At 45.8% G+C, this 24395-nt stretch overlaps 1 protein-coding gene across 2 annotated transcripts in view; it reads right to left on the bottom strand.

The window, feature by feature from the left end:
* Window positions 1-24395, bottom strand: part of ADAMTS9 (ADAM metallopeptidase with thrombospondin type 1 motif 9) — a 169695-nt gene that overhangs the window by 11760 nt on the left and 133540 nt on the right. For both annotated transcript variants that reach the window (XM_036868421.1, XM_036868422.1), the window contains 8 exons: window positions 16004-16177; window positions 11795-11989; window positions 10300-10432; window positions 9991-10085; window positions 9780-9874; window positions 9553-9686; window positions 7329-7420; window positions 2393-2497 (listed from right to left, as the gene is read on the bottom strand). In XM_036868421.1, coding sequence (XP_036724316.1) covers window positions 2393-2497; window positions 7329-7420; window positions 9553-9686; window positions 9780-9874; window positions 9991-10085; window positions 10300-10432; window positions 11795-11989; window positions 16004-16177 — 1023 coding nt within the window. The remainder of the gene's footprint in view (window positions 1-2392; window positions 2498-7328; window positions 7421-9552; window positions 9687-9779; window positions 9875-9990; window positions 10086-10299; window positions 10433-11794; window positions 11990-16003; window positions 16178-24395) is intronic.

Raw genomic sequence — 24395 nt, forward strand, 5'->3', positions numbered from 1 at the left:
GGTTTAACTTAGGTCAGTGATTCCTGAAATGTGATCCCAGACCAGGGCATCAGCATCGCCTGGGAAACGGTTGGAAGTGTACATTTCAGGCCTCTCCCCAGGCTGGATGTGTTTTACCAAGTCCTGGCCCAAGTTTGAGAACGAATGATTTAGGGAAATGCTGGCTTGAATAAAACCACACAGGTTTCCCTCCTGTACACTTTATTCCAACCTACAATACACACATGCTTACTGCGACTCTTCAAGAAGGAAATAAAATACACAATTTTTCCAAGTGTCTTTGCCTGCGGGAGCCATATTTCATGGAGTATCCCTAGGGGATGTTGCTCTGTGGACCGCGTAGCAGGTCAGGCACACAAAGCATCATTTCTAGGGGCTGCTAGGAGCTAGAGATTGCTCAGTTTTGGCTCCTGGGGATTCATAAGGAGTGCTCGACAGACCCTTGAGATTAATTTTGAGCTCAGGCTCTCTGAGTTGTCATGGAACACCAAGATTTAAAAAAAAATAAAATAAAATAAAAAAAAAAAGTGCTGACAGGCAATTGTGAAACCAATTCCCTTCAGCACAGGCGTAATCCCCCAAAAGCTGGGGAAACAGCCAGCCCATCTTGGCAGGGCAGTAATCTTTGCCTCCACAAGGTGGCGCTCCCGGCTATAATTATATTGTTAGGTTCTGGAGGAAAACTGCAGTAATGACACTAACAAACAGAATTGAAACTTAGATTACAGTTTACACAGATGGCTTTCTATATAATCATGCTTTAAGTCTGACCACGTTTTGGTCAATTAATTTTTTTTGTTTGTTTCTCTCAGTCACTGAAACATAATATATAGTAGGAGCAAGGAAGAACATAATTTCAGGACACAGTGTAAAGCACACATTCTAAAGCACGTGTGTTGTCTCTCAGCTCTCTTTATCCCTTTCAGTACAAGAAAAAAATTTTAATGATTAATTTATAAGCAATCGATATGGTCATTTAGTTAATTAGATTTGAAGGAGCTGATTGGCTTAGATAGAAAAAAGAGTGAGTGAGAAAGATTTTTTTGTTTGTTTTTTTTACCCCAAAGACACAAATTTAACTCTGGAAGCTAAAAAATGGGATCAGGAACCTCTGAGATTTTCCCAGGACGTCATAATTGATGTTCCTTCCCTTCCTTGGTGGAAGCAGCTTGATCGAGCTGTTTCCTTATGTTCTGATTTTGATAGGGTTTAGCAAATAAAAATACCAGACACCCAGTCAGATGTGAATTTCAGATAAACAACACATACTGTGTTTTTAGAATAAGTATGTCCCATGCAATGTTTCAGACATGATTACAGTAAAAAAAAAAAAAAATCTTGTTTATGTGAAATTCAGATTTAATGGGGCATCCTATACTTTGTCTGGCAACCTCACCTTGGAATAAACACCACACTTTCCAGTCCTCTTCTTTTTCCTCCCTTACTCACTATCCTGAGACCGGTAGGCAGAGGTCACTGCTGAGGCAGGACTGGGGCCACAGGCCACACCCCGTAATTTTCACATTTGCCTGCGGGTCAAGCTCCTGCCCCACATCATGGCAACTTCTAGGCTGGGAAGGGCAGTGCTTTCTGCCCCCCGCTTATGCATTAGAGTCACCTGGGGAATTTCAAATTCCCCAGAGATTCCCCTTCCGTGAATCTGGGTAGGGCCCGGGCACATGCATTTTAAACCTTCCCAAGTGACTCTAACATACACCCACACTAAGAAACGGTACGCAGATCAGAGTGTCGCAAGCTGTACTGTGCTCAGGAACCATCTGGGGCCTTGTTCAGCTGCAGGTCCTGCTCAGAAGCTCTGGGGCCCCAGAAACTGTGTTGTCAGCAAGCTCCCAGGCAATGCGGGTGCTCTAGGGGGCATCGATCCCACCTTGAGCAGCAAGATTTTATTTAGAGCCTGAAAAGCTGACTTGGAGAGCCTGTGTTTCTCTTAATTCTCCAGAAACCCTCCTCATGCATTACCCCTTTTTCCAGCCCTGTTTGTATTTCAATTCTTCTGAAACACACTGACATCACTTTGCCTAAGCTCACATAGGTGAATTGCATGTTGACTAATTAATTGCAAGGTGTCTGGGCCACACACTCCCTTAGAGGCTGCTGGCTACTTTCAGCTTCCTGGTTAGGCATCCTCCTAATTGCTCCAAATGGTTCACAGGTTCACATCTCCAGGAAGAATTCACCAGAAGGGAAGCAAGACTCTCTGCTCCACGCACCTGTACACGCTTCAACCTTTGATTTATGTCCTAAATTTTCTTGCTGACACTTTGTAAAATGGTTTGAGGAAGTGGAAAAGCACACCCCTTTTAGCACCACCGCCTCAGAGGGAGGGAGGAAGGAAGACAAAACCCATCCCCCAACCCATCGGTAACCTTACCGGCGACTTCTTAATGTCAGAGACGGCATAATTCCCTTGGGAGATCCATCTGGCTGATTCAGTCAGAGACAGGCCGGTTCCGTAAAGGTTGATGCTGAAACGACCCTGGAATAAATGGCCAACGAAAAGGATTTTTAGTCCACGTGACGTCCCGAGCAAAGGCCACACAATAAAAGGGAACTTGGAGAAAGATATTAATTAATTATGATAGCTACTAATGATTGAGGGTTCTTTTGTGGGGGGGGAGAGGGGAGTTGTGAACCCGGCACTTTACATGCATCATCTCATCCATCCTCGCAAGAGCTCTCAGAAGGGGATTTTCTTTACAGAGGGGGACAGCGAGGCCCGGCGCAGGTGATTAACTTCTCCAGGAGACACTGAGAACCCAACTCACATTTTCCTGACTTCAAAGTCCTCGCTCTCAACTACCGCTATTCTGCGTCCCTAACTCAGCAATCCTGATGTTGCTCACAATTATCAGATTCCTTCAGGAACAAAATGCCACAGTGTAATTTTTCTAACAAGATCTCGCTGCCAAAGCTTCCTTGGGCTTCAGCTCCCCGCGGCGCTGAGCACGCCGCGTCCTAAGCACAGCGGGGCGGGACTTCAAAGCAGAGGCGCGTTCTCTGGAGCTGCCAGCAGAGGGCGCGCGCGGCCCGCTCTGGACCGCAGAGGACCCGCCACCGCTACCAGGCCCAGGGAACCTAGACCTCCCAGCCCCGCTCTGGGATTCCTTTACAAACGTGGCCTCGGGTGTTTCCATTTTTATTTCCAAGGAGACGCTGCAGCAGAGAATCTCTCTTGCTTTCTCCATTTGTCTCTGTGTCTTTCTCTCTTGCAAAAATGACTCCACAAAGGCATCTAAAATAGATTCTTGAGGTTTCCTACTCCACCATGAACAGTTTCGGAGTTAAAAATGTTCTTTCTCCGCAGACGTGGGTGAAGGCTTCCTCTCTGAGCCTTACCATCCGGTTCTTTGTCAAAACGGTCTTTAATCAAGGAGAGCAGCAAGGTGGAGACTCACATCCAATCAGACCTAAGCATAAATTCAGCTTTTTCACCTGAACAGATTATTACCCTGTAAGAACCTCAGTCTGTCCATCTGTAAAATGGAAGGTAATACGAGCGCCTCCCTCAGAGTAGTGTAGTGAGGGACTAAATGAAATGAGCCGTGGAGTGAATGCCTGGTACCTTGTAGATACTCAAAAATATTGATACCAGTCCTGCATTTTCTAATTGTTTTGTGTTAGTTTTTTCTAATATAACAGTAAGCTTATTGAGGGGAGGGACTTGGTATTGCTTTATTTATACCAGTTATGGTTTGTAACATGTGACTAGGCACTTGATATTTAGAGTCTTAACTAAATATTACATCCTAGCTCTTCCACGAAGACTTCCAGGATTAGGTGCAACTTGGAGGTTTCCTCTCCATGACGGTTCCATAAATACTTGCTAAACAGAGTTTATGAACTCTTTAGGAGCCTTAAATTCCACATCTGTACCCTGGGGACAAACAGGATTCCTATTCACAGAGGTGATGGGAGGATTTAGTTTGGTCTAAATCAGTGGATCTTATCAGAGGACAACTTTGCTCCCAGGAGAAATCTGGCAGTCTCTGAAGACATTTTTGGTCGTCACGTCACAGCTAGTGTGTGTGTGTGTGTGTTTGTGTGTGTGTGCCACTAGCAGCTGGTGCAGACAGGCCCAGAGATATTGCTAAATATCCTACAATGCACAGCATGATCTCCCACAACAGAGAATTATCCAGCCCCAAACATCAATCATGCTGTGGTCTGGGGGATGAAATTATCCTAGAATCCTGATTCTTCTACCTTTAGTGTGACCTCAGGCAAGTGGCTTACCTCTCCTAAGCCCATCTGTAAAATGGGTTAATAAGACATAATCTGTGAATAAGAGTAGAAGGTATAACATACCTAGCTTATTACCTGGCAGAGAGTAGGTGATATTTTAAAAATATTTTTGGAACTTGTTCCATGACAGTACTACACAGATGTTAGTGGTTGTTATGTTGAGTGGCTTCAGTACGCAGGTATCCATGACCGTGGCTACACCGCAGGCTCTGCCTCCTTGCCCAGCCTCCTCAGACACGGGCTTCTACATGCTGTGTTAGCCCACCTGGCCACGTTCTTATCTTACTATCATTCCTGCCCTGAGGAGGGCGTCCACACCAATCACAAATGCCCAGACCTCGCTGTTGCCAAGGATGCCCCCGTCTCTCCTTCCCTATCCTGTTTCCCACAAAGACGGCCTGTTCTGCCTGCATCGAAGAAGGGAGACTTGATCTGCTTTGACGTCAAAGTCCTTAGAAGGTCCAGGCTTCTAGCCTGAGGATGCCCCTGGCTGATCTGGCTGTCCAGTGACTGAGCACGTAGCCGAGCAGACTACTTGCTAGCTAGATCTGCCCTTTCAGAGCGAGTGATAAGCAAGAGTTTTTGTCCTTATTCTCTTCCTGGCTTTTTCAGGTTCAGGGATTTGCATTTTCAGCCAAATGTCCTAGTTGATAATTAGCACTCTAAAAGTTGAGTGTCACCAGAGGAGTCAAGACCTACCGTCCTTTCTAGCTCCAGTCTGGGATATCTCTACCCCTAAAGGCCTTATCCTCAGGGTCTAAAGGGCATGAGAGTTTTAGCTACTATCTCTGTTGCTGATTTAAAAGAGTAAAGGTAATTAAGACAGGCATACACTAGATGATCCAGAAAAGTTAGCGAAAGGTGTATAACACCTCTGACAAACGGAGGTTTTGTTCTCTGTCGGACAAGGGTGAATGCTGCAAAAGTCTTGTCTGGAAACAGGATCAGCCAGGCGTGTCCACCATCATGGATTTGAACTCAGACACACTTGGGATCAAATCCGGCCTCTACTGAGCACTAGTGTGGGTTTGGGTAAGTTACCCGATCTCTCTACACCTCAGTTTCCTCATCTGTCAAAAGGGGGCAATCTCATAGTATGCTGTGGATGATTAAATGCTACGCTGATTTACCAATGCTGAGCACAGTGTCTCAAGTGTAGTAAACGCTCAATAAACGCTATTAACACCAGCATCAGTAATGATAATGCTGCATCCACCGTGATCAGGATAACAAAATACATTCTGGCTGCATCTTGAGTTGACAGCTCTTGGGGACCTCCCCCAAGCAACAGCAATGGATGTGGAGGAAGAAGCAGCAGATTGTCAAACACAGCATCCCTCTGCTTTCATTTCTCTGCAGTCATAGACCAAAGGACAAGCAGGGCTCCAAAATAGCTTGCATAGTCATGCTTTCTACAGACTTTTCCCTGGAAAAGTGATTTGAAAAACTCCCATCTTTCATCAATATAGTTGGTGCTTAATATACTTCTGAGGAAGTGAATTCTAGAAGTATCCGATATGGTTTGAAGAATGGGCTGGAAAAAATACAACTTAACCTTTCACTGGCTTTGGTTTTCTCACTTAGCAACTGCTTTAGGGCCAGGATTTAGCAAATCAATCGGTTCATTTGTCTCTGAATTATTAAAATAACTGAATGCAAATTACCTCTCATTTACTTAAGTTTCCCCAAAGATGCACATATCGAAACAAGAAAATCCTGAGGCATTTGAAAAAGGCAGGACTGGCCAATCTATATAAGCTGTTAAATGCAACCCATACGAATGGGGTGTTTGAAGTCATCCAGTGCTCTAAAGAAACTGCACTTCAAAAGTTTTCAATTCCTGGGTAATGGAGAAAAGGCCCCTTTTAACATTCTGTCCTTTGTTTATTTTCTTTCTCCCCTGAGTGCTTCCTTTTCACTTCTCTAAAATGTTTAGCAATACTTTCTAAAGCTTGGGGCTGAGAAAACACGTTGTTAAAAGAAAATTCAGATGTGTTTGTCTTAGGATGGTCTCTGTGGCTGTGTGTAAACGCACCCTGGGGAGACAGTGCCTGGGATTCTGAGTATCACCCAGTCCCAATTCCTAGAATCCGTGAAGGCCCACAGGAACAAGGAAAACTCTTGTCACAGAGTCTGACAACAGCTTTGTGAAGACCTCATGTAAATCAACGGAAAGACTGGGGCCACGTTCTCCTGTCCAGAATCACCTAATTCATTATGTCTGTCCTACCTTCTCCTTGCAGAAGCTTCTGGCAAAGACTGATGCCTGCTTTGCAAAATGAGCCCAGGAGGATTATCACAGCCTGTTCCGAAAGGCAAGTCAAAACCTGCCACACCTCTACAGAGGCAAAAACGTGTGCAACTGTAGAACGGGTAAGACTGCCGTGCAGCTGCTCTGGGGGAAAGCGAATTCAGGAGATAACTCTGCACCTCTTGGTCTGAACATGGCACATTCACACATCTGAAACAGGAGTGACAGTTTTTCTGTCTCATGCAATATTCAGAATCTTTAATGGCTGACTGTCGGGGTGTTGGAACCCACTTGCACTGGCTTTTGAGAGACAACTGTGTGCAACTCTCCCCAAACCCTCCATTTCGTGACATGATATTGATGACTTGTAACCAGTCAGGGAGAAAATTTACACCACAGAAATGGGCAAATGCTGCAAAGCATTGCTTTTTCCCCCCCTCTTCCCTTGGAGAGCCAGTTATTAAACATTTACCCACATGTCACTGCATAATATTCACTGTTTTAACATCGTCCTGTGTTTAACCAAACCCTTGCCATGTGATATCTAATTGGTTTCTAAACGTTTACCATGATCACAGATGCATTTTGCTGAATGCGGAAGTTTGGCCCCTGGCTGTGATCATTTCCTTAGGAAACACTCCTAGGAGCGGAGTGACTGGGTTAGGGGCTGTGAGCATCTGTGAGGCCCATGATACAGGTGGCCAAAGTGCCTTCCAGAGCCGCTGTTCTAATTACATCTGCAGAACCAGACGCAGTCACGGGGGTGGGGGGATGTGAATCCCTGGGTGAGGGGTGGAGAGCTCCCGACTCGTACCTGTGGGCACTTGGCGGCGCTGTAGCAGTCCCCGGCGGTGGCAAAAGGGACGGGATGTCCTTCGCGTGTCCTGGCAAACTGTAAGTCAGTGGCTGTGGGGTTTTGGAGACAGGGTTATAGGGAGCGGAGAGGTGAGAGTATGAGAAAGAGAAAGAGAAGGGACAGGATATTAACAAGGAGACAGAAGGGAAGAAGAGTTAGAGAAATCGCAAGAGGAAATGGGAGAGGAAAAAAGAAAACAATCCAAAGTATGATTAGTGAGCAAACGGATCCAGATGTACACTTGCTTTCCCCTCACTATATCTGTGGGTCCGAGAGCTTCCTTCTCTGTGTTTTACCAGCACTTTCTGTCTCCTCACAGTATGGAAGCCAAAAAAGGGGGCTTAAGATGACTTTGGAATTGATTCCTATATAAATAAATATGTGAATCACCTCGCTTAAACGTAGTGTAATTGGATGATTGTGAATCTCCAGTAGAAGCAGCGTCCGAGGCTGCAGGACCGCAGGACGGGGCGGGGAATAAGCCAGCAAAGCATTTCCAGCTACTTGGCAGTTATTCCCCGAGGCTCATCTGTCCTCCCGAGGCCCAGGCACTATTATCGCCAAAATGGGGAGCAATTAGAACCCACACCTTGAAAGTATTAATGGCAGTTTCTTAAGTTTGGGGCTAACTTTTTTAAAAAGTTTTTTAAAAAAGCCAATAAAAACAGTGCTTGCGTTTTTAAGCCTCTTGCAGCTCCTGAGAACAGCTCTGAGAATGGGGAAGGCGGATCAGGAGGTGGCAGATTGAGAATCCTACAAAATCTGATGGGAACTAGAGACCAGAGGCAGCTTTTTAAACCTTTCTGCTTTGTCTTTCAGGAAGAGCAAGAGAAGGCCTTAATCTTTCTGCAGGTTCGTGGGAGGGAAATCTGAGTCCCCCAACCTCCAAGGGCAGGAGCCCTGCCCGCTTCAGCACGCAGAAGCCCTGGGTCTTAGCCGGGGTGTTAGATTCTAAGTGGGAAACTGCAGATTCTGCCCTTAGCCCTCATCAGTCTGGCTGAAGGCAATTAAAAATATCTTGGTACAAATCAGATTTAATCTACCTGCAGAGGAAAGCAAGGCAAGGTTATGGGAACATGTTAATGAAGAAAAATTAATTATTCATTATTTCTGTTTTTCCTCTATTCGAGGGAACGTGTTTGGATATTTTAGCTGTCTCTAACCACTCCTATGATTAATGTCCTTAACAAAAATGCAGTGTTGGCTGGAGTATGAAATCAGTCCACGCTCAGGCTAGTTTAAAAAAAGGTAATTCTGTCCTCCATTCTTCTTCTGTAAATCGACAATCAGAGAAAATTAGTTTTACGCCTGTGTGCGTGTGTGTGTGCGTGTGCGTATGTACACTGCTGGTGGAAGCCCAGGGTGGGTTGAATGTTGCTACATGAGTATCATAGCTTTGGAGTTTGCATCTGCTACCTTAAAACTTCTTCTCCCTTCGAAAGCTCTGCTACCAGGACTTCCCTGGTGGTCTAGTGGTAAAGAATCTGCCTTACAATGCAGAGGACGCGGGTTCGATCCCTGGTCAGGGAACTAAGATCCCACATGCCGTGGGGCAACTAAGCCCGCACACCCCAACTACTGAGCTCACACGCCTCAACTAGAGCCCATGTGCTGCAAACTACAGAGCCCACATGCCCTGGAGCCTGTACGCCACAACTAGAGAAGAGAAAAACTGCAAGCCACAACTAGAGAGAAGCCCGTGCACCACAATGAAGAGCATGCGTGCCGCTACTAAGACCAGACGCAGCCAAAAAAGATAAAATAAATAAATAATAAATAAATCTTAAAAAAAAAATTCTGCTACCATGCTTGCTTTGCCCACCTGGCTCACTCCCATTTGGCCTTAAGGTCTCAATTTCAATGTCATATTTTGGGGGCTGCTGCCCTGACTCCCCCACTGTGATGGTGCCCTTTAATGTGCCTCCATCTCCTCCATTCATTCATTCGTCACAAATCTGAAGGAGCACCGCCCCTGTGCTCACTTCCCAGGCACTGCGGGGACAGCAGTGGTGAAAAGGTGCAAAAGCCCACCCTCTGGCAGCTTCGACTGGGACTGTCATCACTGGACCCTAAGTTCCTCTTCACATCCTCCGGGCCTCGGCCCAGCCCCTGTGCAGGATGTTTCTGCTGTCTGAATGGGAGACCCAGGGACACATCCCCCAGGACGTCCCATGGAACTTACTGATGATCTGCATGGTGGTCAGGTCTATTCTGATCTTCTGGAAGCTGGAAAACCCAGCCGCTGTGTAGTCTTTCCGACACTGACAGTCATCACGTCGGCTCCCGTTGTAGGGACATTCGGTTGGGTTGTGCAACCTACATTACAAGAGAGAACATCCCGGTAAGGATGGGGAGGTGTTTCCAGGGATCTCCAGGCATCCGGGCTCTTCTAAGCCTGAGCTCTCCTACCTGTGCCCGTAAACCTCAGAAAAATTCTCAGAGTCACCGTGGACCAGTGTCATGTACTCCTTGGGGTGGCCGGAGTGCATCCCTGCACAGAAGACCTGGAAAGACAGACCAGAAATAACCTGCGAGGGGTGGCTGAGAAATGGGACCATGAGGGCCAGGGCCGCTGGCTCTGCAACCAGGCTAGAAGTAACGACTGAGCTCCCACGCGCACCTTCAGGAGCTTTCCCGTGACGATCAGGAAATATTCCCCATCTTCACCGGCACCTTTCAGCCTTTTAACTTCCTTGCAGTTCTGGGGCAACTCGCCTGGAAAACACAAACCGCGAAAACGGGCTGTGATCCTCCAGGATGTGCAGTGGCCGCCGGCGGAAGGAGTTACATTATGCACGCTCGTGTTTGTCTGCAAGGGGGCCCGCTCCTTAAAAATAAATTCTGTATTTCTGAAAAAGGCAGGCAAGCACATCAACCATGAAACCTGTTCTTCAAGCTCCAGAAGGATGGCTTCAGTTGGCCAACTTACAGTTATAGATATTGTGGCAGGTTTTTCTTTCTTCCGGCTTCAACTCATCAGGGCATAAGTGGCTGGGCTGGTCCTCGTTGGTGAGACACTGCACAGATCTGTGCATCACTCCGACGCCACAGGACACGGAGCACTGTAAAGCAGAGCAGGGTCAGAGTTGTGGCTGCGGAACCTGGAGATATGGGCTTCTCGTGGTGTGGAACTCAGAGCCTGGAGGCTTGCACAGGAACCCCGTGTTGCTGAAAACAAATAGCTGACACATGTAGGGCACTTCCTATGGGCCAGTCTCTGTGCTAAGATTTTTTTTTTTTAATAAATTTATTTATTTTACTTATTTATTTTTGGCTGTGTTGGGTCTCTGTTGCTGTGCAGGGGCTTTCCCTAGTTGTGGCAAGCGGGGGCTACTCTTCGTTGCGGTGCGCGGGCTTCTCATTGCGGTGGCTTCTCTTGTTGTGGAGCACGGGTTCTAGGCGCACGGACTTCAGTAGGTGTGGCTCGTGAGCTCAGTAGTTGTGGCTCACGGGCTCAGTAGTTGTGGCTCACAGGCTCTAGAGCGCAGGCTCAGTAGCTGTGGCTCACGGGCTTAGTTGCTCCACAGCATGTGGGATCTCCCCAGACCAGGGCTCGAACCCGTGTCCCCTGCACTGGCAGGCGTATTCCTAACCACTGAGCCACCAGGGAAGCCCTGTGCTAAGTCTTATATATACATGTCTATACGTACATACATCCATACCTACATATGTAGTCATACGTATGAAATATATATATATTATATAATTTCCTCATCTAAGCCTCACAATAACCCTATGAGATAGTACTAGCATTATTCTATTTTTACAGAGGGGAGACTGAGGCTCAAATGTTAGGAAATTTGTTCAAGGTCATGGTGGAGCCGGAATTTAAACCTTAACCACTTTCAACTGGTCCCACAGTTCTGCCCGATCAGATATTCTTACTCGTTGTAACCCCAATGCAACCAAGAATGCCCGATGTAGGACTAGCACTTACAGAATTCTTAGCCACAGAACCCACAACAACGAAGACATGTGTAACCCTTTTTCAGTGACAAACAAAGAGTTCTGGGTGCTGTTTAATTTTAAACTGTGGTAAAATATATGGAACTTTAAAAGTTGCCATTATAGCCCACGTGCTTTTTTATGCATGAACACATTTCAACTTCACAACCACCCCATTCTGCAGAGGAGGAAACAGACATGAACGCTTGGCACCTTATCCCAGGTCGTTCAATTGGGAACCAGAACCAGGAATCAGACGGAGGCTGTCTGGCCTCCCCGCCCCTGTCCCCCCCTCTAAGCACCAGGCCAAAGGGCCCAACAAGCAGAGAAGCCCCCCTCTCCCCTTCAGCCCATTTCAAGATGCTAACTCCGGTTTCTCACCCGGGGCTCTCCTGGAAGGACAGCTCAGGCAGGACGTGTTTAAGTCGGGGTTTGAGATCCAAAAGCTTTCCGATTTCATCACTCAATCGTCTACTTACGCTCCCCCAGTTGCCAACCCTCCAGGTGGCCGAGACAGGGCACTCCCGCAGGTAGCAGGGCTGGACGCTGGGTGGCTGTGCGCCCGGGCAGTTGATGGTGGTTTGATAGCTGTACTCATAATTCTCCTTGCCGGTGTAAATCTCGCTACAGGAGACAAGCCTTTGTTTGTAGCCCTTTCCACAGGTCACCGAGCACTGGGAAGAGAGGCGGCAGAGAGCAGAGGTTGGAGCGGGGCCTGGGGACAGCCACAATAGGCCCCTGACCTCCACGGCGAACACTGACCTCGGGACAATGGGGCAGAGAGCTCTCACTTTATTAGCTTCTTACGGACCGCGAGGAGCAGCCCCCAGCACACGGGGGACGCGCAGCCCTACGGGAGCCTTCTGGGAGCGAGGGCTGCCACTACACCTTCTGGCCCCCGCTGCGGGCGGGGGGGGTGCCTCAAGCCCCCGCTCTGGATTTCACGGGGAGAAGGGGCTGGGGGAGGTGCTCCAGCTGTCACCGGGTCCACTTACAGCGTCCAGAGCCCTACGTACTGGCGGCGAAATCACGCCTTTCCAAACCTACAATGACCGCATCAGAGAAGCGACCAAGTGGGATGGAGAGAGCGCCAGAGACCACCTGTGTGTGAAATCCAGGCTCTCCCAGGACTCTGGGACAACTTTCCTTCCCTACTTGATGGTCTGCTTTCCCATCTGCCCTCTACTTAATTTCCTTCTTTCTCCTCTCTCCCTGGCTATATATCGCGACTTAAATGTTACCTTTCTGCTTCCCTCCCCCCAGCCTGGCTCTCTCTAAATCATGCAGTCATTTAGACCTTCTGCCATAATTATACGGCATTTAAAAATACCCAGATGAAACAGAAAAGGAGAAAGAAAAGGTATTTTACTGGTGTCCCAGCTCCTTCTGTGATGGGACATCTAACTGGTTATTAATAAGATTTTAGATTATGTTCAGCCTCTTCAGCTAAGTATTTTACATAATACTTTTAAAAGAAAACTGAATTAACCAGCAAATTATTTTGATGATATTTTTGGGCAAAGTCACCAAATAATTGGCCACTCCCTGTGAAAATGCAACATAAAATTAAGGTAGAGTTTCAGGATTCTCAAGATCAAAGGTTCTTTGTGGGGGGGGGGGGCAGATAAACCCTGGAAACAGTATGCAGCATGTGGTGTGTTTTGCTTTTTCTGGGGTGAGGGACCATAGCTTCCACCAGTTCTCACTTGCTATTAAACCAGTGTCTCTTTTTCCTGGTGTCTCCTAAGCTGTCGCTTTAAGCCACGTGGCTTGCCGCTCCTCTAACTTTTCCAGGGGGAAGGCTCCCCTTGACACGGTCCTCGAGTGAGCGGGGAACTGGCCCAGCCACAGGCATGCAGAGCGTCCTTGGGCCTCCCCTTCCAGCTGGCTTAAGACCTGGAGATACTCTGCGTACATTTCTTCCTTCTTTGGCTGCCACTGTTCAAATGCCCAAGGATGCAGTTGATGCCAGGCCAGGGGAGAGCGGGGCTAGTCTGAGGTGTTTCACGCATGGAAAGATGGCTAATAAATGCTGTCTGTCCAAGCTGTGGGCATTTTAGAGTATCCAACTCAGTGCTTGCACGCCCTGACCTCAGTGTGGACGAATTTAGACAAGGCTGTACGTCTGAGAAGGCAAGTGCTAAGACCCTTTCCCCTTACCAACCACAAGCAAAAGCAGCCCAGTGACCATTTACGTGGGGGACGCAGTGGGAGACAGGTGTTGACAGATGGAAATGAGCCCCAGGTATGGTCAGGTTTTATTCAGAGGCCTCCACAGCTCTGAAAAGAACCCTTCAGTAGCTGTTAAGAGCATCCTGAAAATGCCGAGTGCCTCTGGCTCCCTTAATCCATTTCAGGCCAGAGTTGTGAAGTGTAAGAGGCTCTCACCTCCGGGGAGGGAAGAGAGGAGGGGAAGGTCTTATGGTTGACTCTCCATGCCCTGGTGCCATGGGCATGTTTCATCACGAGTGCAGATTACTTTGCTAACTTGAAAATAACCATAAAGCAAAATGAAACAATAAGAATGTGGGCTTCGTGTGTTAGTGATACACGTCGGGCCCAACCAGGGAAATGCACACATGGGCCAGGGGTGATGGAGTCTTCTTCTCCAATATGGAGCACACAGAACTCTGCAGGTGATGGAGGCCCCAGACGGAAGGCAAATCTTGCTGTGGCTTTGGCATTTTACTAGAAGCTTTTCTAGAGGGAATTCTGGTCCAGTTCCTTGGGCATCACTCCCCTTGCAGAGTCCCTTCCCATGATCCTGGTACCTGTACAAAGTCCTGTCTCCATCCCTCTAATCTTTGCCTATAGCTTGCAGAGTTTTCAACTCAGGGTACACCTGAAAATTTGCAGATGTATGGAAGGCTTTTTAAAAAAATTTTCTCCCTATCTCATCTTTTGGGGGTTAATATTAAGGCTATAGTAGAGCCACAGGAGGAACATTATGCAAGTCTTAGAAAGAGACCAAAACTCTTTCAGTGTAATAAAAACACACCAAAATCAGCTAAGATGAGTGACCGAGAACCAAGCCAGAAACCATGAAGAAGAGGCCCCCAGGAGGCAGACAGGTGAATGGTCCAAGGGACAGAGGCCTGAGGAGGGAGAGAGGCCAGAAAGGAAGGCTTTCCCTTCCTGAGAGTCAGGGTGTGGCCTTGTGCAGCAGCCCAGAGAACCAGAAGTTAGGGACCGACCATGCCTTTCAAGGCACTAGGAAGGGTGAATGGAAGAGAAGAGAGGAGCCCCCTGGACCCACCTCCCTCCACCCGCCTTGGCATCTGAATGGGTTGGAACCTATGCATCAAACCCAAAGTCAAGGACTATTTTGAACACTCATCTGGACTTCCCATGTTCCCGGATGGGCAAGAGTAAATCTATTTCTAATGGTCCAGACCACGCCTCCCCTCCTTTCTCTGAGAACACACCAAGAACAGGTAGGGCTGGTACAGAGCAGTTTCTCACCCTCAGCACCCCTGACATTGGGGCTCAGCTCTCTGTTGTGAGCCGTCCTGTACACTGCAGGAGGTTTAGCAGCACCCCTGCTCTCTACCCACCAGACGCCAGTAGCAGCCTACCTCCCCAGCCTGTGACAACCAAAACTGTCTCCAGACGGTGCCTAATGTCCCGCAGGAGGTGAGGAGGGGAAGGCAAATTCACTGGGGTAGAGTGAAGGATGGGGAGACATAGTCAGAAAAGGCTTTAGGAACAGTTTTAGCGCAGAAACAATTCAACACCCAACAAACACATCATCTAAATGCAAATATTCATCCCATCAAAACATGAAATTGCTGCCCTGTTGAACTCTAACGAGACGCCAGTAATAGCAAGCACCTTTGCTATGAGTCCAGATACTTTCCTTTCACATCTCTAAATTCTTTGGGGCAAATGACAACTAGTGTTGATGTTACAGGTCTTTCATTATTTGAAAATATTATGAGGTTTGAAAATATAATCATGTGACTGTTACTACTGGTTTATGAATAATAAAAAGTGTCTAGGTAGGCATTGTGTACAGGAGGAGATAAGGAAAAACAGACACTTGAGATTCCTTGGATATTATGGAAAACTATTTCATTCCTCAGGATCAGAGGTTGTTAAATGGGCAACCCACATCTGGCCCACAAAAGTGTTTGGTTCGACCCACACAATGTTTTAAATAAATAATTTGAGTCTACATTTTAAGATTAGGAGATAGCACATAAAAGTCCAAAGTTTTGTCCTCTCTTGAAACAGCAGGTTTGGTTACACTGCATGGCCTCTGTTGGAGTGGAAAAGAGCCTGTTCCCCTTACACATCATGTGCTAGTTAGTCACAGCCTCCACCATTCCCTATTGCCCCCCTGATGCTAAGACATTTTTGTGTCATACTTAACTTTCTTCAGGCACCTACAGGAAACATATGAATTTGCAGTGTCTGTAAGAATTCCCTTCTAATCATACTTTAGGACATTAAAGGGAATCACAGAACGTAGAGTTGAGAGGAGCGTGGATACCATCTTATGCACCTCCCCCACGCTGCACCTGTAGGACTCTGGCCCAGGAAGGCCGAGGGACTTGTTTGAGGGCTCCCAGTTCTCAGGGATAGAACTGGCAGGTGGGTGTGAGTCTCCCACATTCCTGCCCTCATCACTCTGTTGCCCTCAGGCCATCGCTGACCTGAAGGCAGATCCAGAATCCCCAGGACTGTACCTCTGACCATTCTCCTGTGATCCAGACATACTCGCAGGGCTGCAAGCCACAGCTCTCGCGATCCACAGGCCGTGTGCTCACGTCACAGTGCATGCCGTGAACCTCGTCACCTTTGTCCTCACCCACACACACCACCTTGCGGTACCTGGAGCCTTTGCCACAAGTCTTGGTGCACTGTTAAAGACAGACAAAACAGGTGGTGACATGGAAAGATAATAGATGGTTTCTTATATCCTGTTACCATAATAATTTATTTTCCTTTCTATATACTCTTTAAGACTGCGAGATCTCTGAGGGTACGCATTACTAGAGAATTCATTGTTTTACCCCCATTACTTAACAGTGTAACATAGAAGAACAAAGCTGACCACATATTGGATTTATTCCTTTAGCTCTAACCCTTGTTTTCTGTTGCCTGTGCTTAGTCGTGCTGGCTCTGCACCTTTTGTAAAAGAATGTTGCCTACAGCCTGAAATATACAGGACAGTCTATTCTCAAGGCTCTGGCCTTTAAAGTATAAGTATAAAAGAAGCCTGAATTCTAACTCTGGTAAGAGGGTTGACTTTGGGACACTAGTCCACCAACTTCTCCGTCTGCTGGCTTTGTGAATAAAATTGCTATTCCTTGCCCCAACACCTTGTCTCTCAACTGGCCTGTCATGCAGTGAGCAGCATGAACTTGAACTCGGTAACAACAACACTGTTCCTGTCACAGCGATCAGCATTCAATAAGTGGCTGTGTGAGTGAAGCAGTGAAAGTGTGAATGAGTGAATTTCAGGTTTGGAAAGGACCTTAAGGCCTGACTACTCCACCCATTCAAACAAACACTGAATCTCTTTAAAACTTATGGCCAAATGGTGTCAAAATACCTCTAGAGTCAGGGAAGTTATTCCCAGTCCAGGTGGCCCATTTCATCTTATAACATGGAACTAAAGCCTGTCTCTTTGCCAAATCCAGCCTCTTGTCCTACTTGTCGATTCCAAGGGAGCATACAGAACAAATCTTGTTTCTCACAAATAACCCCCTTCAGGGACTTGAGGAGAGATTTCCTGTGGCCCCTATAGCCTTTTCTTCTCCAGGGTGAACTGCTCTCACCCCTTGATCATTTGGCCAATATCCACCAAGTTCCTAAGAAGTGTCAGGCCCTGTGATGGGTCTGGATGAACAGGAGCAGATACAAATAGCACAAGCCCTGCCCTCAGAGAGGAGCTGTATTTTAGTAGCAAAGACGGACGTTAAAGATATAGACAGCTAGGCAGCAAGATTTAGCCATTGCTATAACTTCCATTTTTCAGATGAATAAACTGGGACTTAGCCTAAAGAACTGATTCCTGGTTATCCATCTCTTTGTCAGGTGAATGGGATAGATGTTTTTTATTCCCATAAACCAAGTGGAGAAAATAGAGCAAGTGGTATGTTTCATTCTAGGATGATCTCTGTGCTGACCACCAATTTCTTATCTTTTTTGCTTTCACCAACAGAAAACCCCACTGTAGAAGTTTCACCTTAGTTATCTGTGTTGTTAAAGTTCTCCCAAAGCCTGTCCTATCTGAAGCACCTGTGTCACCCAACATTTCAAGACTCCAGATTACATAGGAAAGTCACTGTAAGCAACCTGTGTCAAGGACAGCTTAGGTTTCCTTTAACCAGGGATTACAGACTCTGTTGCCCCTGGGCCTTATCCACCCACCGTGAGCTGCCATTGTTGTTCACATAATGTCTCTTAAACGTCTCCCTTCTAGTCTTTTTAGGGAGGGCCTTAGACCCCACCTCTTTTTTGTCTCTCACAAGCCTCCTTCTCTTTTATTACCCAAATCATCCCAAAGGCATTTGAGTTTGGAATCCAGCTTGACTCAGAAATGTCTTTCCTGATATACTTCTTGCCTTTCTTTTTCTTTCTTTCTTTCCTTTTTTTTTGGCAGCAAAATACACGTAACATAAAATTCACCATTTTAACCATTTTAAAGTGTACAATTCAGGGGCGTGTTGTCACTGGTCATGCTGTGCAATCGTCATCACTATCTAGTTCCAGAACATTTCATCACCCCAAAAGGGAACCCTGTACCCATTAAGCAGTCACTCCCCATTTCCCCTTCCTCCCAGTCTGTGACGACCACCAATCTGCTTTCTGTCTCTATGGATTTGCCTGTTCTGGGTATTTCATAGAAATGGAATCATCCAGTATGTGGCCTTTTGTGTCTGGGTTCTTTCATTTAGCATAATGCTTTCAAGGTCTTGCCACCTTGGATCAGTACGTTCCTTTTCATGGCTGAAGAGTCCATTGTATGAATATACCACATTTTGTTTATTCAAATGTTAATGGACATTTGGGTTGTTGCCATCTTTTGGCTATTATGAAGAGTGCTGCTATGCACATTCATATGCAAATTTGAACACCTGATTTCAATTCTTTCGGGTATATCCTTAGGAGTGGAAATGCTGGGTCATCTGGTATAACCATGTCTTTTGTGAGATGCTTTGTTCTTTCAGAAAGTAGTAGGGCTATGTATGTGGTTGTGTCCTGGTAGCTCCTTATCATTCGCAAATTTAATTCAAAACTTCTGCTGCTTGGAAGCAAATCTCTACATCTAGAGTATGGAATCATTTATAATTTTTCTGGGGCACAAATATGAATAGAAAACAGTGTGAGATGAGCACAGAGGAGCAGATCCCTTCCCACCCGTGCAGGAGCCTGGCTGAGCTCAGTGTCTAGCTCAGCTCTGACTCAGCAGTTCTGGGGGTTTCTCTTCCCCTGGAGGATGCTGGGAACCATCCTGAAAGAATAATGTTTTTGTTTCTTCATTAAAAAAAGCCAAATGAGGCCCTGAATGTTACAAAACAAAACAATGGTTAATCTGTGATGTGTAGATCTATGCAGAATACATACTTAACTCCCCATAGAAAAAGTAATTCCTTAGAAAATCAGGACTTAGGTGACTCAGAGAAGATCATGATTATTGAGCAGCCGACCTGGACTAAACCTTCCAGTGTCCTCTTTCATTTTCACTAATCCTTAGGGCTTTAATCTGTAGCAATAAGTAACAGTTTAGAGCAGAAAGCCAGGACTGCTAAATACTTTCTGCTTGTTAGGTGTTTTTCCCTTGGTCTTAAATAATGGTTAACTACCATAAAAACTATTTTGCCAGTGGTGGCAAAGGGCGTTGGGAAGCCTTACTTTGAATACAACTTTTAGAAAAATTAAACTAAGTAAATAAGTGACTTGCCCAGTGGTTTGGAATGAGTCAATAGCAGCTTTGAAAATCACTTAGCATGGCTTTTCTCCTGGAGTTTTAAATCCTAACCAGAGCACAGGGGCTGGGTAATCAGAAAGCAAATCCAGCCCATACTATAGGATTTTATCAGCTTTCAGTAATATCACTTCTCCCACCCACCTAGGATTTATGACTCCTTCCTCTGTCCTGGAATATGATCTGGAATGTTCTGAAAAACAGCTGGAGAAGCTCAACTCAGCTTATTTTAATTTCCAAAAGATTTTTCTCCAATTTCATTACAGATTTTAGAAAAAACTATACCAAGTATGGAAGTCACACCACCAGCATCTCTGAAATTCAGCACACCTGTAATTCAGAAAGCAAATATCACAGCCCTGGGTTAACTTGGGTAACTTGCCCACTGTCCCATGGGCTACGTGTGCCTGTAAATGTGCTAAAACTAACAGGGGAAAATAAGTTTTTAATTTTGAGGGTGAGGAAGATCTAAAATAAAATATTTTATTTAGCTAGGTTGGTTGGCCACAGGGTAATGGTCTAAAAAGGGTCACTTAATGCAATGGGTAGAAACTGTCTTTCCTTAAAGACTGCAACCAAGTTGCTTTACATTTTTTTGGTGAGACGCACTAACCATGGAGGGAAGAAAATCGCTCTTCATATTCACCTGCTCAACCTTTAAGGTTGTTGATTTTCTCCATGGATTAAAGAATGTGTTGCGTCCTTACTAGGGCCAGGCTATCATTGTCGGATAGTGTGTGGACAACCAAGTCAAAGAACAAATGGGGAGCCTGACAGCATAGCGTTCTGGAAGTGCTACACAGAGGCTTTGGCTAAAAGGAACAGGAAGTGCAAATCAATTCATCTAACATTGCTCTAAATTATAAAAAGAAAAAGCAACCTTCAAACTACCAATGGGACTTGCAAGGGAAAAAGGCAGAAATAATACTATGGAGACATTTTGTAACTTTAAAGTCATTCACTCATTCAACCAATACAAGCACATCTCAGAGACACTGCGGGTTTGGTTCCAGACCACCGCCATAAAGGGAATATCGCAATAAAGCGAGTCACATGAATTGCTTGGTTTTCCAAGGCATATAAAAGTTATATTTACACTATAATCTACTGACTATGCAATAGCATGTCTAAAAAAATGTACATAATTTAAAAATACTTTCTTGCTAAAAAAGCTAACCATCACCTTAGCCTTCAGCAAGTCCTAGTAGTGACATCAAAGATCACTGATCACAGGTCACCATAACAAATATAATAGAGAAAAACTGAAATATTGCGAGAATTACCAAAATGTGACACAAAGTGAGGAAATGTTGTTGGAAAAAATGGCAGCAACAGACTTGCTCAATGCAGAGTTGCCACAAACCTTCAATTTGTAAAAAAAAAAAAAAAAAACCCACAGTACCTGCAAAGTGCAATAAAGTGAAGTACCATAAAACGAGGTCTGCCTATTTGCAATGGGCCAAGTTCTGTGCTGAGCATGGGGTTACAGCCCTGACATCTTCCTACTCACCTTCTCTCTCTCTCTTATGACACCCGTGGTGGCTGTTCCTCCCAGCTGGGGGTTCATGTGTCAAGGTAGTCGGCTAACTGGTGACCCCTGGGGTTTGGCACTCAGAGCCGCCTTGTATGGCTGTTGTGAGCAGGTATGAGTTTCATAACAGAGAGTGTAATGGAGGTGGAAGCCATCAGGGTATCTGCAGCTGTGACAGCGAGAAAAGAGGAAGGACCAGGGGTGGGAATTCCCACAACGCTGAAGGCGGTGCACGGGTAGTGGTGGAAGGGGAGGAGCTGAGGTAACGTGGCACACGGGAGATGGGGGGCACTCTCCAGACGGGCTCAGCATGCGTGGTTGGAGGTGGATGTCATGGGGAGGCGGGGCAGGGAAATGATGACAGCAGTTGGGGGTCTTTAGAGCCTTCGGTTTGAGATGGGGATTTCAGAAGGTGGGCAGAGGCCAGGTCACAGAGGGCCTTGTAAATGTCTTACGCTGCTTAGGAGAAAATCCAAACTCTTGCCCTGGCTTGCAGAACACGTCATAACCTGGGGTGCTCCTGCAGGTCCAACCTCACTTCAGCCTTGCTGTCCCTTTGCTGACTCTGCTCCCAACATGCTGTGCTTTTGTCCACAAGCATGCTGGGCTCTGTCCTCCCTCTCCCTTCTACCTAGAATCACCTCCTTCTGCCCTTTATCACCAGCCACCCTAGAGAAGGTGGGACTAGCCTATCATTCTCTGTCTCTACCTCAGCACCTTGTTGTTGCTGTTTTCCATCACAGCACTTTTCACAATTGGCAATTTCATATAACACATCTGTTTGCTTGTCCTCTGTCTCTTTCACTTGATAATCAATCCCACCATAGCAATTTCACATTTTTCTACTGCATCCCTAATGCCTAGTGCCTGGCACTTTGCAGGTACTCGACAAAGATTTGTTGAATAAATTAATGAGGGAATGAGTGATAAAGAGTTAATATCTGGCCCTTGTTCACACATCAAAACCCAATCACTCCCTACTGTAAACTTCATAAAATCTTTGTGACCAACTGACCTGAAGCTCATTACTAATTTTTCTGTGCTAAGAAGATGAACTTGGGAATCATTCTACAGCTGATCTCAATAAAAGTTTTTAGAATCCAAATATGTACTAGAGTGGTCCAAGTCCCTGCACTGGGTCAGAGAGCCATGGGGTGGGCAGTTCTACAAAGGCCAGAAAGATCCAAGCACAGCTTGTCCATGGCAATGTGACAATAAAGTAAAACAGCTGTTCTTACAGGGAAAACAGTTTGTTCTAAAAGACATTGTAGAGTGCTGTGATTCTAAATAGTTAAAGAAGAAAGGCCATCAATTAGCAGGCTTTGTTCTATAATGCCTTTCTTTTTCCTTCCCTCCCTCCCTCCCTCCCTCTCTCCTTCCTTCCTTCCCTCTCTCCACCCATTATTTTGTCCCTCCATTCATTCATAAGTTCATTCATTCACCAAGCGTCTTCAATGCTGTAGGTACTGTGCTAAATGCTGGGGGAAACTCTGGTGAACAAGCTTTCTGACCTCCAACAGCTGATAACCTAGACAAGAAAAACAGGCAACAACAATTCAGAGTGCTAGCTGCTGAAGCAGAATATTTTCAGGGTGATAGAGCTGAGAGAAGGGACATCTGACTCAGTCATTTGAGGGGAGGTGTGATTTTTCAAGGGCTTCTGAAAGGATGTGACATCTTGATTCAGGCCTGAAGGATGAGCAAGAGTCACTGATGTGAGGGAAGGTGCAGGGCAGCCACTTTGTGACACAGAGGTACTAGGGAGGAAAGAGAGTATTCTGGGTAAAGGTAAAAAAAGAATATTTGCAAGAACTGGGAGATTTACTCCTTAAAACAAAGAGATGCATAACCCACATACTCACAATTCAAGTTGGATCAAAAGACCTCTGCAGCTATAAGTAAATTCATAGTCAGATTATAATACTATCAATAAGTTTTTTATGATAGTAATTTTCAAAAGAATTAAAAGGTCATGTATTTTTTTAAACTCAGTCTCATGAGCATAATAATTCTAAATGAGTAAAACTGAGCAGTGAAAAGCTAAATAACTAGCCCAAAGTTGGTGGGTGATCTTAAAAGCCCAACATTGTGATATGTGGATAAGCTGAAGTGCTGGTCATCATCTGAATCCTCCATCAGGATTCCACTGTACCAAAGAGAACTACCATTTGTGGAAGGCCTAAGATATACTAGGCACTGCACTGAATCCCTCACTTAATCTCACTTAATCCTCACTATGACATTCAGCAAAGTCTGCCATACAATTCCCATTTTTCAGATGAGCTAACTGGAGCCCAGAGATTTGAGGTCAATTTCCCAGAGTCACACATTGAATGGTCTTTTGTTTACAACACGTTGCTTTTAGGGCATAAACAAATGGGACATGAATGTCTGGAAAGAGCATTTTCCTGTTCTCTAATAATTTTTCTCTGCGTCTGAAAGTCCAGGCTCTATCTTATGATATCATGAATGAACACTGATGTTCCTTCCCCTGCACAGTCAACAGGCCCCTCAATGAACAAAAAAGGTCCACTGAAGTACTCCATCAAGACTCCCCACCAACCTCATGGCTTAAGGTCAACCAACTAGACCAAGAATTTCATCTTCAGAAGGGGGTGGGGGTAGTCACCAGTACAGAGAATTATACTTTGATGCCAACTCTGCTGAAACAGTCTGGCCAAGCCAATAAAAATAGAAGAATGCACCTCAGGTGCATGTCGACATGGGAAGCAGTGGAATATAAAGATTCAGAGCATGTGTTCCAGAGGTCAGGCTGCTGGGCTTCAAATCCCAGCCTTATTACCTAGTGATTCCATGAACCTGGGTGAATTAACCTAGCTAAGCCTCAAGCTGCCTCATCTTTAAGTGAGGATAAAAATTTAATTACGACATCAGAGAGTTATGGAAAGGTTAAATGAGGTCCTCCATATAAAAATATTCAACATAGTGCTTGGTCCATAGCTTAATAAACAATGAGATGTATTATTTTTATTATCATAGTATCAGGGCCACTGCACTGTACAACTCTAGAGGATGCCCCTCACATTGTAGCCTACGGGAATGGTACCCCTGGGGTTGTGCAGTGTACAACCTGTGTGACTGTGTATAACATCCCTGATGATCATGCTACTGTGGGTTATGTGGAACTTGTGCTTCTCTAGGTGGACACTTGGATTATTTCTCATGAAGAGGAGGGTGCCATGTGCTATGTGCCTGGTGTGAAATACATCTTGCCAACAAACAGGTGGGTTTTTAATAGTGTCCAAGGGGGAAGCAAAAGGGAAAAATGCACACTCAAAAAGCAAGCAACAGCTCTGAGTTAGTTGTAAAGAATGGCTAAGAAGAAGAAAACCTCCCATAAAGGGGTGGGGTGGGAGTCTCCAGCATCCGATTCACTGGGCTCTGAGACTGCCCTGGCATCTCACTGACATCAGCTCGAGGTGTCACTAGATTAGGGGAAGAAAGTCAAGACATGTGCATGCACAAAGCGCGTATCAGGTGAAATGGTAGCAGAGTGAGTGAGTACAGAGGAGGTGAGAACCAGAATGGAGGTGAAGGCTGATTAAGGGGAGCCTGAAGGGTGCTGTACTATCAAGTGACCACCTAATGTACT

The sequence above is a fragment of the Balaenoptera musculus genome, chromosome 11 (genome assembly GCF_009873245.2).
Source record: "Balaenoptera musculus isolate JJ_BM4_2016_0621 chromosome 11, mBalMus1.pri.v3, whole genome shotgun sequence".
In the NCBI taxonomy this organism is placed as follows: domain Eukaryota; kingdom Metazoa; phylum Chordata; class Mammalia; order Artiodactyla; family Balaenopteridae; genus Balaenoptera; species Balaenoptera musculus.